Source organism: Battus philenor, unplaced genomic scaffold (genome assembly GCF_028537555.1).
Source record: "Battus philenor isolate CCGP_79_NKW_IND1 unplaced genomic scaffold, ilBatPhil1.0.hap1 SCAF_29, whole genome shotgun sequence".
NCBI classification, from domain to species: Eukaryota; Metazoa; Arthropoda; class Insecta; order Lepidoptera; family Papilionidae; genus Battus; species Battus philenor.
Window position 1 is genome coordinate 1,399,344 of NW_027181692.1, and position 15,281 is coordinate 1,414,624.

Genomic DNA, 15,281 nt, shown 5'->3' on the forward strand with positions numbered 1-15,281 from the left:
GTGTAAATGGAAAAGTAGGGCGGGGATGTAACGGTGGTAGCGCCGGTGATGGTGACGGGCAGTTTGATCATGTTTTCTACCAACGGGTAAAAAATGGTTCGATGCACTTTGTTGCACGACTACCACTGCATGTGCGAAAGTGGCTAAATATTGATCCTTTTCTTACTTAGGATGGACTTTCGCAAAGTAACGCCTGATACCATTAAATATTAAAATTTTTTGTTACATCTAATATGTAGTATATATGAATCTTACATGTAAAAACTGATGGCAAATGTAAAATCCACGTCAATCTTATCTTCTTCTTTCAAGAAGTTCCACCTGTTCACTTCGAGCTCTAACTTGACTTTTCCTTCTCCATAGTTCTTGAGGCTGGAGACGAAGATCGTTGCGCCGCAAGTACCAGACGGTGGGAAATTGAGCAGAAGAATGCTGTCCAGAGCTATCTGGGAAGACTTCAGTGGAGAGAGCAATCTGTAAACACAATATTACATAAAGGTAAGAATGCGTTCACATGGATCTGGCTAGTAGGGACATTCGCTCTGATTTTTTTAACATTATTCCGATACAATATGATGCATATCTACTTAAACTGTTACATGAAATAAGAAAAGGACCAATATATAGCTAATAATAATAAGTAGCTATATATTAGTCCTGTTCTTACTTAGGATGGACTTCCGCAAAATAACGCCTGAATCCATTAGATGTTATATGAAATGTTTTTGTATTGTTTACAGTTTGATCTGTGTCTTAGTGACATGGACAGCGATTGCAAATACAGGGTGATTATTTATAAGTGTAAAATTATAAAGGGTTGTATGTATAGGTCATATAAAGTAATCGCTCTGACATATGTTACTATTACCATAACTTCTGGCAGTACAACTTCTGTAGGGACAATTGGCGATAATTAATTTTGATATACAGTATTCTGAATTTTGCAGATGATTTTTCGTATTATAATATAAGGGTGTATATATAATTATAAGGGTGTACCTTAAATTATTTATTTACGCTTTTTATACACCATAGATAATAAATAGAGGAAAAAAAGAAACAATTCATATGGTACAAGAGGCGGTCTTATCGCTCGAAGCGATGTCTACCAGACAACCTTTGGATGGAGATGAGAGACATGAAGGAGAGGGCAGTTTAGGATGTACATGCATATAAATACATACATTACTATGCACACATATCCAAAAATAATTATTTATTTAAATATATATATATATATATATATATATATATATATATATATATATATATATATATATATATATATATATATACATAATCGCTTTGTATAATCGCAAGTGTTTTACAATATATTTTTTTCGCTTTTACTAAACGCAGACAGTTGGGAGAGGGTTGCCGCTATTTGATACGGATTTTTCTTCTCCCAGCTACGACTCACGATAGCGTTTTATCATTACTTACAATTATTTATCATTATGGGAAAATACAGGTAAAATGTATACATACAAACAATACAATTAAGAAGTTTTACTCATTTATACATTAGGCGGTACATTATTTTATTTCAAGTCGCTGCCCAAGCGCTACAGACCGTTAAATGCCTTGAGGTTTAGGACAACGTGCCGGGCCAACTCATCAAAACATTCTGCTGTAGATTTTTTCTTAAGAAGGTTCGGTAAGTTGAACGGAGGTATATTAAGGTTTTCGCATAAGGTCACGTGGTTACGTCTTTTGGATTCGAATCGGGAGCAGTTTCCGAGTAATTAGTGAAAAGTCTGTACTGTGGAGATATCACTAAGTCTAAATACTTACTCGAATACGTGGTTCATTAATTTATCGGTGGTTTCAGCTCCTGATAGCGGACTTTCGTCGCTAAGAGTTACCGCTTCGTCGCTCTGGAATAAAATATATTTATTCACAATTATATATGTACACTAGCTGATCCCGCAAACGTTATTTTGCAAAAAAAAATTGATATTTTAATTTACAAATAAAAAATAAGGGTTGATCGTAGAGGGGTGAAAATTTATGGCTGTATGTATTCTTGTATGCTGTATCATAAAAAAATAAAAACAAAAAATTTCGTTAAAAAAATTAAAAATTTTTTTTTAAGTGCCTAACCTTTATCACTTAGGGGTATAGAAAATAGATAGTAGCTGATTCTCAGACCTACTGAATACGCATATTAAATTTGTTAAAAATCAGTCAAGCCGTTTCAGAGGAGTTCAAGTTCGAACACCGTGACACGAGAATTTTATATGTTAGATATTGTACCGATCATATCTTCTAGCTTAAGGTGTGGAAAGTAAAAAGAAAACAGCAAACTCGACAACAGAAGAAAAATATATTTCTATATAAAGGTTATTGGGTAGAAGGCCTGGTCTGATTTTACACCGCATGTCGGTACTCCCTTGATGGTGATGGTAAACAGCTGCACGATCTACCAGAACTGGTCAAGCGGCAGCAGGTCGAAACAAGGAGCGCCGGTGGTAGAAAGGATGTGTTCGTGCCGGTGCGAGGTGCGAATAGATCAACCTCAATGACCGAAGGTTATTTTAATCATAAAATTCCCACCCCGTTAGAATGCAAGGCGATATATTGTGGCGTGAATTCAAAGATTCTCAGAGAATAAATTTGAAGAACCAAGACGAGAACTTATGGCGTAAATTCGAATTAGCTCTGGCACGTGATACGTCACGTAGTTGAACGCGACTGAGGCCAGGGCAATGGGTGTAAACTGCTGTGGCTGGTGCGCGGGCGCATTGGGATATTTGTTATAAAAACAAAGGTCCTATTATCTGTTGCAGTGATTCCCAAAGTGGTCTATATCGACGCCTAGGAGTCTATGACAACCTGCAAGGGGTCTACATCAGCGAAAAAAAAATTGGGGGGTCCATGAAATGAAAATGGGGGTCCACGATAGTAGATCTCAACACATACACTGATAGTACCTATTCACTTACATCATACTATCTTATAATATCAAAACATTTACATTATTTATAAAAGTACCTATGAAGTAAAAAAATATTAATATGTTACGTATATTTTACATAACAGATACAAAATTTTATTGTGAGTAGTTTTAATTTAAATTCAATAAATAAATGTATAAATTAACATGTGTTTTTACTTTAATTTTTTAACACTAAACTTCACTACAGTTAGAAATTTACAGGAAATCAATATCAGGTAAGTGGGGGTCTACCCGACACGGAAAAACATGGCACGGGGTTTACGACATAAAAAAGTTTGGGGAACTCTAGTCTATTGTCTCATGTGAAGTTTTTGCTGTTAGCCTTGCGGCTTTTACAGCTTCATCGGAAACGTGTTCACGGAACGGATGGGTTCGTGAACTATATAAAAACAAAGGTCCGCTGAACCTATAGCTTCCACGTTTCCATGCCACTTGAGATGTAACGTGCACCGCCAAGTGTTCAACAATTTTATAATGTATTGCAATTTATGTGACATTTCTCGTGTTTATATTTTTTAGTTAAAATTTTAAATAAACGCATGCAAAGTTACAATATATAGTGACCACGTCTCATAGCGTTTACAATACTTCTGTCCTAAATCTTCCTTTCGCGTTTCAATTCAAATTCGAACACCATCAGTGATATTTACGTTGCCATTTCGGTTGTATTGCTGTACATCACGTTTGGATATCATCTTAAGAAACGAATTCGTGCTCAGGTTGTTCCGCTAGCTAAACGCGTAAATCTCTGTCATCACCTATATCGCTTTTTTCATGGCCCCCGTTTTCTAGGACCTCTCGCAGTAAATAATATTTCATTCTTCTTCCTTCACTCATCTTTGCTTTTATATCACAGTATTCGCTCATTTTTGTTTACTTATTTACATTAATTTCTATTTGTACAATATTTACTGCTTTGATAATTTTTATTTTCATAAGGATCTTGCCCAACCCTTGTACCTATCTGCAAAAACCTTAGAACGATGGGCGCAGTGGTCGACGCCCATTTATTTTATTAATTCTAATTTATATCGCTAGTTTCTTTAGAACATTTTTTTCGCTTTTACTAAACGCAGACAATTGGGAGAGGGTTGCTGTTATTTGATACGAATCTTTCTTCTCCCAGCTGCGAGGCACGATAGCGTTTTATAATTATTTACAATTATCTCTTATTGGTAAATACAGCTAAAATTTATACATATTAACAATACAATTTGGAAGTTTTACTCAATTATATATTAGTTAGTACATTATTTTATTTGAAGTCGCTGCCCAAGCGCTGTAGACCGTTAAATGCCTTAAGGTTAAGGGCAATGTGCCGGGAAAACTCATCAAAAGATTCAGCCGTAGATATTTTCTTGAGGAGGTCCGTATGGAAAGCGATGTTATCTTTTACTAATTTTTCTCCCATCTCTGAGTAATAGAGCATAGCCTTCCAAACACAGAACAAACGGATATAAGATGCAAATAAATACAGATCAAAAATAACTAACCCAATATCATGTTTTGGCTCTCACAGCTGGAGCGAACCAAGGAGTATTTATGCAAACCAATGACCTTAAAATGGCGTCTATTAACATTCTTATATAAATTGATATAAAAAGCCTTTATACCTCGCATGTGTCTTTCCCCGTGATCACAATATTCTCGAAACTACCTTCGATGGTGACCATGTTCACCAGCACACGAGAATGTAGCGCCAAACCGGCGCGTTTTGTAAACGGAAACAGAAGGGTTAATCTGAAAAAAATATCTAAATATATCTTGATACTTGTAATTACAATTCTCTATTAATCTTAAGAAAGCAAATAGTGAAGTCAGATGGCTTCCAGATATCTATGGGAGGAATATACTATATAATCAATGTAAACAGTGTGAATTATATAAGATTGTATCCCGGAAATCTATTCCACTATCTACGGTGGCAAATCTCAGTTCGTCATTCCTCTTGGCTAGCAATGTTCAAGATGTAACGGCGGTGGTATATTCTGATTGAGTTCGTACATGAGTACGTGTGTCATTGGGTGTGTGAATACGTTAATGTGTGAGTAAGTATATTATTGTGGGCGTGAGTGCATGAATGTGTGGGTACGTGTGTGATTATGGGGATGAATTCGTAAATATGTGGGTACATGTGTGATTGTGGATGTGAATGTGTGAATGTGTGAGTACGTGTGCGATTATGGTCGTGAATGCGTGAATGTGTGAATGTGTGAGTACGTGTGTGATTGTGGGCTTGAATGTATGAATGTGTGAGTACGTTTGTGATTGTGAGTGTGAATACGTTAATGTGTGAGTACTAGTATGAGTGAGTGCTTGAATATTTGAATGAATGAACAACTGGAGAATGCGTATGACTACTTATTCTTTACACTTGTTGACCGTCTTTAAAGATATATTGCTATTACGATAGTAAAGTGTTCGAAGTTTAAATTAAATTTTTTATCAAGAAAAAAAAAGAACTTCGCCAACGAAATATGAACTTACTCGATCTTTTTCTCTGAGAATGGGTAGGAGACGTTGAACTTCATAGGAAGGAGAGCCACGATGGATTGCTGTATCCTCGTCGTGTGCTCCGACAGCAGGATGGGGCCGTCTGTGCACAGTGACGTCACAGCTGTTCCTTGATACCTGTAAGGTTTATTTCTCATCAGGTCCCTGAACATTAGTATTGCGTGAAGCTTCGTCAACCTTCTCACTGTAAGATGGACTTCCTAAATGCCACTTCAACCAGCCAATCCGCTGACCTATGTCGATAAATTTAGTTCTCCTATGGATCTCTAAATTCTGGGCTTGTTATTTAGTCGCCATACATCTCTACCTTAAAATGGTAGACATCTTTTACTGAACTCATTTACAGTTTTTTGTTCTCCATTAATTTCCTATTTACCATATCAAATTACTTTAATTCTCTCTCTTGTGTTTGTTTAATGTGTATTACATTACCCGGAGATAAATATTACACATCGACTTTTAGAAAGTGACAATCGGGTATTTTTCGGCTTCGTAGAGCGTTATCTCTGTCGCACGAAATACAACGACTGACAAAACGTCAAATAGGTAGTATGAGACAGATATAGTGCTCTACGAACCCGAAATTAGCCGATTGTCTCTTTCCAAAGGTCGATGTGCAATATTTATCGCCGTGTACACTGTAAATGTCTATTCGAATAAAGATATTCTGAATTTGAAATCTTTACTTCTATTTACAATACATTTTCGTGTGATATGTATGTTATATTGATTTTTTTTTCATTGCAATATTACATAAATATGTAAATAAAAAAATAATTACATTTAGTTCGACGACATACAACAAAATACATACGACACATTACACGATTACATAACCCGGAGATATATAGCACATCGAACTTTAGAAAGAGATAATCGGCTAACCTCGGCTTCGTAGAGCGTTATCTCTGTCGCACGAAATACAACGACTGACAAAAAGTCACATAGATAGTGTGGGACAGAGATAGTAGATGCGACTATGACTATAATAATAATAAATAAAAATATATTTACGTCATTTGCAAATCATTCTCCAAGGTCAAACGTTCGGACTCTGGGTGTGCAGTAAGATTTCCCCTGACCGATGAGAAACCAACTATCGTTCTTTGGAGACGAACCGGAGTACCTGTAAACAAATTTTAATATATTATTACTTTATTATTATTTAATAAATTCTACATACATAACTGATGATGAAGGTCTTTTACTAATATGTGTTGCCGGTGATGACAATCGGATCCGAGACGTGATCACTTAGGATAATAAGCATCAAGGTCCAAGGTCACTGAGAGAGCTCAGCTCAGGGTTTTTTTTTTCGGTTATTGGGGGCCCCTCGTAACCTTAACTTTTTAGGATTAGGGACTTCATTGTTCAATAATTTTTTTTTCAGTCTTTTCTTTATTTATCACTCCCTTTCACGCATCACAATATCTTTCATTCTTCGCTTTTGTCCTTCACAACATTTTGCTTTTTTATACCTACTTTCTTTCCTCGCGTTTCTTCCATCATCTTCTTACTCTAAGGTGGCTAGGAACATTTTATTTATTTTTATTCTTTAATTTTATCTTACATTTTTTTTACTTTCTTAATTCTTTATTACACTTTTTTTTTCTATTTCTTATTATTAGTTAACAATTTATTTTGTGCAGAGTTTATTAAGTACCTTATTCGATTAGCTCAGGGTTTAAAAATGAGGTGATACGCAGAAAAAACAAAATCATCATCATAGTTTGAAGAATTGCTCGTGTGAAATGCCAATGGGTTGTATATCGCTAATGTAACATATGGTCGTTTGCTGACAAGTTGATCATAGTGATCGCCCACTGCAAGGCATAGTCTTCCCCCAAAGGTTGCTACAATGACCAGTTCTACACTGCCCGTATCCAACGACTTCTTGTGACCTAAGTCCACCGTGTGGGGATGACTTCCCACGCCTCGTCTACCGGCTCTTGATGGTCAAAACCTTTCGGCCCCATATTGTTTACACTGGCCAGTTCAGACGAACTTGGAGCTACGTCGGTGATCCTAGTTCTTCTGCGGATTTACAGCAGTTACAATAATATTAACTTATATATATATATATATACTCAACGTACGAAAAGGACCAATATTTAGCCACTTCCGCACATGCAGTAGTAGTCATGCACAGAGTCCTGTGTTTGGCACTGATCGGTGTAACATAACTCCTGAAGATGCCCCGTAGAGGGGTGAAACACGTGTTGAGTAATTTTGAGGTGGCGGTTGTGTGATTCGCATCGTTTGCCGCATACGCATTTATCAGCGGGCTGGCGGGCGATGCACTTTGTTGCACGACTACCACTGCATGTGCGGAAGTGGCTAAATATTGGTCCTTTTCTTACGTCGGGTATATTGTCGCAATAATTGCGGGCTATGAGTTTAGCACCTCTGATGTAGATCTATCGCTCTCTTACAACAAGAAAGATTAAAAAATGAATGTATACAATAATAATAAATTATGATATAATATAAATAAACATTGTCAACTTCGAAGACTTTCTACTTGGTTTTCAATATTATTAATTTTTTTTTATTCGAATAAAAAAAATCTTACCCAATTCACTAGCGATGTTCCAGTCCATTTGGAATGGATAATAGACCAACTGCTGATTGATATGACTTCCGAATTTCAAGAAGTCATCTATCAATTTGAAAACTGAAAACAGAAATATAATATTTATTTTTTTGGTTACCGAAAATTTTCCTGTTAAGCTGAAAAAATTAATTTATTTTCCTGAAAAAATTTACTATCATCTTTTCCTTATTGGAAATTTCTAGTAAAGGCCTACATTCAGTAGTATACATGACCTAAATGTTAATTATGGTACACCAATACCTCACTGCGTCGTGGTTACGTTCCAAAAAAACACGACACAAATTGAAACGCCACAAAGTGAATTAAGATTTTCTATAGCAAACCATGTAAAGATCGAAGATAGGTTCCAGGGTTACGAAAATACAACTTTTTAAAAAGAAAATTGAACAAAGTAAACAGTTAAAAAACAAAAATAATATAACTTTGCCAATAAATAAATTGGAATAATATTTACTCTGTATTATATTAAAAATTAATGTAACTTTGTTATTCTCTTTAAAAAAAAGCACAACACACTACATTACAACACACTACGTAATTGAAACTGAACTCTAAAATTAGCAAAACAAAGTGAGAATAAAACTGTATTCAAATTGCGTTGATTTTTAGTTAGAAAAGGAATCCCCGAGTTTTGATGGCATGGCGCAATTAGAAACAAAAGTGTTGCCATCCTTTAGAAAAAAAAGATAATTTCAAAAAAAACAAGAGAGAAGTCATGTCCCACCAATTCTTTTGGAAATCTTTTTGGAAGCTCTATATCAAGAATGAAAGCCCTGTAAAACAATTTATGTTTTAAAAGTTATACATACATTCAACATAGTTCTCCGTCAGCTCCGACTGGTTTATATGAACAGCGAACACGGTCTTGTCTCCTATCTTCATCACTATATCTATATGGAGCTGTGGAAATAAAGATATATACAATTAAGATATAGTTAAAAGTTTATTCGTTGGAACTTTTAAAAGAACTCTGTTGATCATACACATTATTTTTAAAAAAAAGTTTTTGACTCTACTTCTTTATTTGTTATAGTTGTGGAGAAGAAGCAGGAAGAAACTCCACAACACATCTTTTAATAAAGTTTAACACAGATGTATACATGTACACTTTATCAGATATGACTGACTTGAAACCAAAACAACCAAGCGACATCGCTGTCAAGAATTCTAGCCATTTAAATATTCGTTTATTGAATAATAAGCCCTTTTCCTCAATTTATTTTATGTGCGTCTTGAATTTTATTAATAGTAGTCTAATAATGTTTTGCGGATTTTTATTAAAAAATGTTATTGTTAAAAAAAAGTTTAAAATCTAATTTGGATACTTTTTCAGTCCATACTTTGGTAAAGCAAGTTTTTCCCGGTGCCTTGTACTACACTATAGTATATATATATATATATATATATATATATATATATACATATATATATAAATATAAATATATATTTATACATAAGTACATAAATATATGTATATATACGTGTGTGTATATATATAAATAAAAGTATATTAGTGGGACCAGAAAATAATGTCTTTTCTGTCGACATATTTTACAAAAAAAATCTATTGATTTTTCACCGCTCCGGCATTAATTTTGTATACTAGACCGCAAAAGGCTGTTGATAACGAAGGTGAATATATTGTTGATTAGAAATAAAAACTTGTTAAAAATGCAGTCCTGTGAATTAAACTTAAGTAAGCGACATTACTTTCCGGTCTCCCTAATATATTCTTTGGAACAGGATTTGGTAATTACTTCCTTCTAGTCAATACATTGGTACAATGTAAATATAAATATATATTGATACATAGATTTATTTGTTCAAATTCTCTTCAAGTGTAACACGGTTCGAAATGTTGTTTTTTCATTTGACATTTTTAACAAAACACACGCATGTTTTTCTATATTATATACAATACTATAATAACTTACTTTACTTGATATAAACCTTAAATATAAAATAGCTTAAAGTGTTTAAATGTTAAAACTTAATATCTTGTCCCACAAAAAAATAAAATTTCAAATAAATATTTACACAAGCAATATTGTTATAAACAGATATATAAATATAATTATCCACCTATCAAACCGTAAATAAAGCAAAACATACATTTTCAATATATACAAAGTCAACATATAAATATTTCATGGTCCCTTGATACGAGAAAATAAAACAGTCTGCGTAAAAATATTCGATTGGGTTGATATAAAGGATGACTAAAATATAACCACATGTTTTTTTTAATGACATATAATGGGACATATATTGGGGGCCTCTCGTACCCCTATTTATGGTGGGACAGGGACTTTATTTGCAATTTATTTTTTCACATAGTTTTTTATTTTCTTTCTCTTCTTTCGTACTTTATTGTCTCTTTCGGTCTATTATCTATCTTTCATGCTACAGTTCTTCTTTCTCTTTTGCTCTGTTCAATCTTTCATTCTTTCCTCTTTTGTTATTACATTTTTTTTATTGTACATTTTTATTTTACATTATTATTACTTATCCTATAATTATTCACTATCACAGTTTTATGTATCACTTTGGTTATCTTATCTTGTTATGTTATCTTTTTTTTATCTATTTTCTATTTATTTATTGTGTTTGCGTTTTGTTCCTTTCAATGGCACATTTTGCAATTGTTATGCAGAGGGCTATGAATGAGTTTTTATCTATTCCGCTTATCAGGGAGGCTATTGACTCCTCCCTGATTTTTACGCCAGACCGGCACTCGAATTCGAGCCGGAGTCCTAACCACATGTTTAATATCATGTAGGTTCTGTTGATATTGATAAAACATTGATATATTGAAGGAGAATGTAAGGAACTGTAAGTCCACTGTTGGACATAAGGCTTTTTTCTTCTTTTCAGCTGATTGACGCCTTCTGCAAGGTCACGTGCTGCCAGAATCCATTGACCTCCAGCTACCTTAAGTATGACCTTTGTCCACAGCGGAGGGGCCTATGAGAACCATTTGGCGCCAACAGCCTTCCGTTCCACTAGCGATAATCTCCGCCTACTGCCACTTGACACGAGAAATTCTCTGAACGATCTCCTCGTTTCTCGTTCGACCTCGCAGCGAAATGAGTACAGCCCTCTCCATTCCTCTCTGAGTGACCTTGATTTCTTATGAGGCCCACTGTCTGTCCACGTTTCAGATCCATCTTTTCAGATCATCTCTTAGATATCCTATATAACTGGCTGAAATCTATCTCCATCTAGCGTTTTTGGATGGATAATCTATGCTAATATATTATATCTATTTACTCAAGCCGATATTTACTACTTTATTCATCATCAAAGTCAAAGTAAAAGTTAAAATCAACGTTACTTTTTTATAAAAGATCATTACGATAATCTTTAATCGTCAGCTTAAAATTAAGCAACGCTGTTTGAAAGAAGCTTTCATTCAAAGGCTTTTAAATGACCTTAACAAGATTGGTTTGTCGGTCCGTTGATACGTTTTTTACAATGGAACAATATTGCTAGTGGTATATATGCGGCAATGGTGAAGTAGGAGTAGTAGTGGTGATGAATACTGATGGTAATGATAGTTCAAGATGTAGTGGTGGTAATGTAAGGAGACGCAGTGAAGATAGTGATAGTAATTACGTTGAAGAACTGCCTTTCGAGGTGATTGCAGCTTCCTTTAGGACAATATTGATGTTTTAAGTTGACTGACGATACGAAAGTGTTTGTAACGACCTATTTGAATAAAGAATGTTTTGATTTTTGATTTTGTATTTCGAATTGTAATTGTAAGTGTCAGTGGACGCATTGGTGGTAAAAGTCGCCTGATAAACGGTGGTGGTTGTGACTAAATTGGTAATTATATTGATCATCGCCTCTGTGTTTCCGGTGGAGGGTATGGTTATGTTTGTGATTGTGCTGATGTTAACGGCGGTGGTGATGATTATACGTATTGAGTTTCTATACACATTTTTCTCGAATGATTCAACAGTCCGAACCTGCTAGTAGTATCCTCTGTGTTTGGCACTAATCGATGTAACACAACTCCTGAAGATGACCCGTGGAGGGGTGAAACACGTTTTGAGTAATTTGGCTGTGGCGGTTGTGTGATTCGCATTGTTTGCCGCATGCGCATTTATCAGCGGGCTGGCGGGCGTTGCATTTTATTGCACGACTACCACTGCATGTGCGAAAGTGGCTAAATATTGGTCCTTTTCTTACTTAGTAGTATCCTATTTGAAATAATACATATTTCGAGTCTTTATGTGTTACAATTTATGGTGGGTACTTTTAAAAAATCTCAGGTTAAAATCCGATCATCAGTAACACTTCACGTATTAGTGAACGTAAATCATCAGATTAAACTTACCGCTTCAGGAGTTCTCAGTTTCCAGGCTGTTAGCTTCTCCAGCATTGCGGTGAGGACGCCTTCACTGACATTCCTGGACTGCAGCAGCTTCTTCAGCATAACCCACGACAGCCCTTCACCGACGAAATATACCTGAAAATGAGGCAATCATTATAATCCTTTTAGTCCTTCTACAAATGTAGAGTGAAACTCCACGAGAATTCTTGGTGCACCTGTAACCCTGCAGAAGACCAGGCCGTGGTGAACCTAACCACTGGCCGTCCAGTATTTGTTGCGTAAAAAACAGAATAACAGTTTCGGTTGAATGAAAGAATAGAAGAAAACATCGTTACATTAAAGAACCAGAGTAAAGCCTTCAAACCTTCCTAACGTACTGCCAGAATGTCATAGAAAAATTTATAAAAAGTAACTAAATAAAATAGTCGAGTAATAAATCAAGGAAGAATCAATCCGTGACAAAATAGATAGAAATGGAAGAAAATGTGATAGATATAATAATAGATATAGATTTAATTATAAAAGTTTAAAACAACGATAATACAAAATTCGTTTATTCAACATTGTAACTTTTAACAGAACTCTTATTGATCATCAACTATTATTTATTTATTTTATTAATCTATTTTATTTATGAATCTACTCTGCTTCGAAAGGTTTTATAGTTGTGGAGAAGAAGCAGGACAACAACACATGTTTTATTAAGTTTAACACAGATGTATACATATACACTTTATACATAGCTTAAATGAAATCAAAACAACCAGGCGATATCGCTGCCAAGGAGTCTTGTCATTTAAATATTTGTACATTGAATAATAAGGTTTATCCTTCATTTTTTATATGGGTTCAATAAAGTTATGTGGTATTTTATTAAAAAAAATCTGATTCCGTTTAGTACAAATGAATGACTTTTTGCAGTCGAATCTTTACTACAGACATTCTTTCAGTGCCTTTCAATACACTATGGTCGTCTATTATTTTTTTGAATTTATTGTAATTTATGTAAATGTACAAAATATTATCACAAACATATATTTTTTTCTTTTTATGACTATATTTAGGGGACCTTTCATTCCCCTATCTTATTTATGGGTCAGTGAAGTTTTTACTTTTCAATAATTTTTCCACTTTTTCTTTTTTCATTTTCATACTCATCAGAAATTCGATACATTTCGCTTCTATTTCGCTGTCCATAAAACTTAAAACACAAGACGAAACTTGAACTATCGCGGTTCGCCGCTTAGTTTCGCAACAGAGATGTGCTACACGCATAGAAACAATGAGTGTTATTCTGCCGTCATAAGAAGAAAGGCCGTAACTAATACCATACTGTAAGCTATACCTACTTATAAAATAGCTTGTTGGAATATGAAAAAACTTTTTTTTACGACGGCAAAGTTAATAGATATAGCCGGGGGGGAGGGGTCAGGTCTAGGGGGCGCCAGGGTTTCATTGCACACGGGCGCTACACGAGCTGGAGCCGCCCCTGCTCTTCTATCATTCTTCACATTATCTTTCTTCTACTTATATTCTAGAATTTATATCTTTCTTTTCCTATTATAAATATATTGTAAGGCCGCTGTAAGAATTTTCTCCTTTTTAAAGCGATTTCTCAAAGAGATTCGCGGCCCTAAGCCGTAGATAGGTGGAATGTCTCTCTTTTGCAAAACAAATATATCTTTAATATCCGCTACTCTATTTAAGTAACAATCAACAGGATATAATTCTGTGAAAATAACTACCAGACTAAGAAAAACCATATAGTCTACATAGTTCAAAACTTGACCATTCATTTTTAAATTATTCGGTGTTTGATTTAACATTCAGCAAGATATATATGAAGAAAATATTACTGTTAACAAATCAAAAAAAAGTGTCTCTAAAAATATTGGGACATTAAAAAATTAAGCTAAAATTATTATGTGAATAAATTATTTGAAAAATATTGTCTCAGGAACATAATAATTAATGAAATATATAATACCATATTTATTATAATTACATATGCTATCTACATATATGTATGGTAATACACACTTTTACTGTTTATACTATGGTGGTCTGGGAGTAATTGCCTCCTGTAATAAGACCTTTCTTTACTTTACTACATATATATATATAAGTAAACACATAAATGGGGCAAAAAAAAACCTTTTCGCGTATCTTAAAAGATGAAATTTTATTCAGTTTCTACGCATCTAAAAAAATAGTAACAATAAATTCTTGGATGCCTATATATATATAAATATATATATATATATCACTCACCGAAGGTTGGTAAGGACGCCTGCCTCCCGTGGACAGCTTGATGCCTCCCATCACAGGCATCGGACCATAAGGCTCTCCCACACTGAAGAACTGAACTGATGCAGTGTCTTCATCATCTCCGACGGTGAACACCAGGTTATTGGTCGCCCAGTAGTTCGTTCCAGGGTTTGTCACCTGACTCGTTATGAACGGAACATAAAGTGACCTGGAATTGGAACATATATTTTACTTACATTAAAAAATATTGCAAATAGACGTTGGTTGTCGGTCTACCTCGAGGAGAGCATGTCTACCACCGCATCTACTATCTCGTGGTCATAAACTAATTTACTATGATAATAATATATTACCCGCTTAACAAAATACGTTCAGGATTTCTTCACATTATTAATGTCTCATGGTATTCTTCTTTAGATTCTTCTCTTCTTCTTTCTTCCCTTTTCCCTTTATTTGGGGTCGGGTCTCCTTATCAATTTGCGCCAGGCCACTCTATCCTGGGTTGTCTCTGCATCAAGTTGAAGGGTTTCCAGTTCCTTTTGCGATATTAGACCACTACGTAACTTTTGAACGCCCTCCCCCTCTTA

General features: G+C 34.7%; 1 protein-coding gene across 1 annotated transcript in view; it reads right to left on the minus strand.

The window, feature by feature from the left end:
- The window catches only part of cv-d (crossveinless d), a 45,565-nt gene that overhangs the window by 8,879 nt on the left and 21,405 nt on the right, over nucleotides 1–15,281 (minus strand). The window contains exons 14-22 of the mRNA XM_068770019.1: nucleotides 14,698–14,902; nucleotides 12,430–12,561; nucleotides 8,897–8,987; nucleotides 8,046–8,147; nucleotides 6,488–6,599; nucleotides 5,447–5,590; nucleotides 4,573–4,699; nucleotides 1,795–1,877; nucleotides 256–474 (exon numbers count right to left, since the gene is read on the minus strand). Coding sequence (XP_068626120.1) covers nucleotides 256–474; nucleotides 1,795–1,877; nucleotides 4,573–4,699; nucleotides 5,447–5,590; nucleotides 6,488–6,599; nucleotides 8,046–8,147; nucleotides 8,897–8,987; nucleotides 12,430–12,561; nucleotides 14,698–14,902 — 1,215 coding nt within the window. The remainder of the gene's footprint in view (nucleotides 1–255; nucleotides 475–1,794; nucleotides 1,878–4,572; nucleotides 4,700–5,446; nucleotides 5,591–6,487; nucleotides 6,600–8,045; nucleotides 8,148–8,896; nucleotides 8,988–12,429; nucleotides 12,562–14,697; nucleotides 14,903–15,281) is intronic.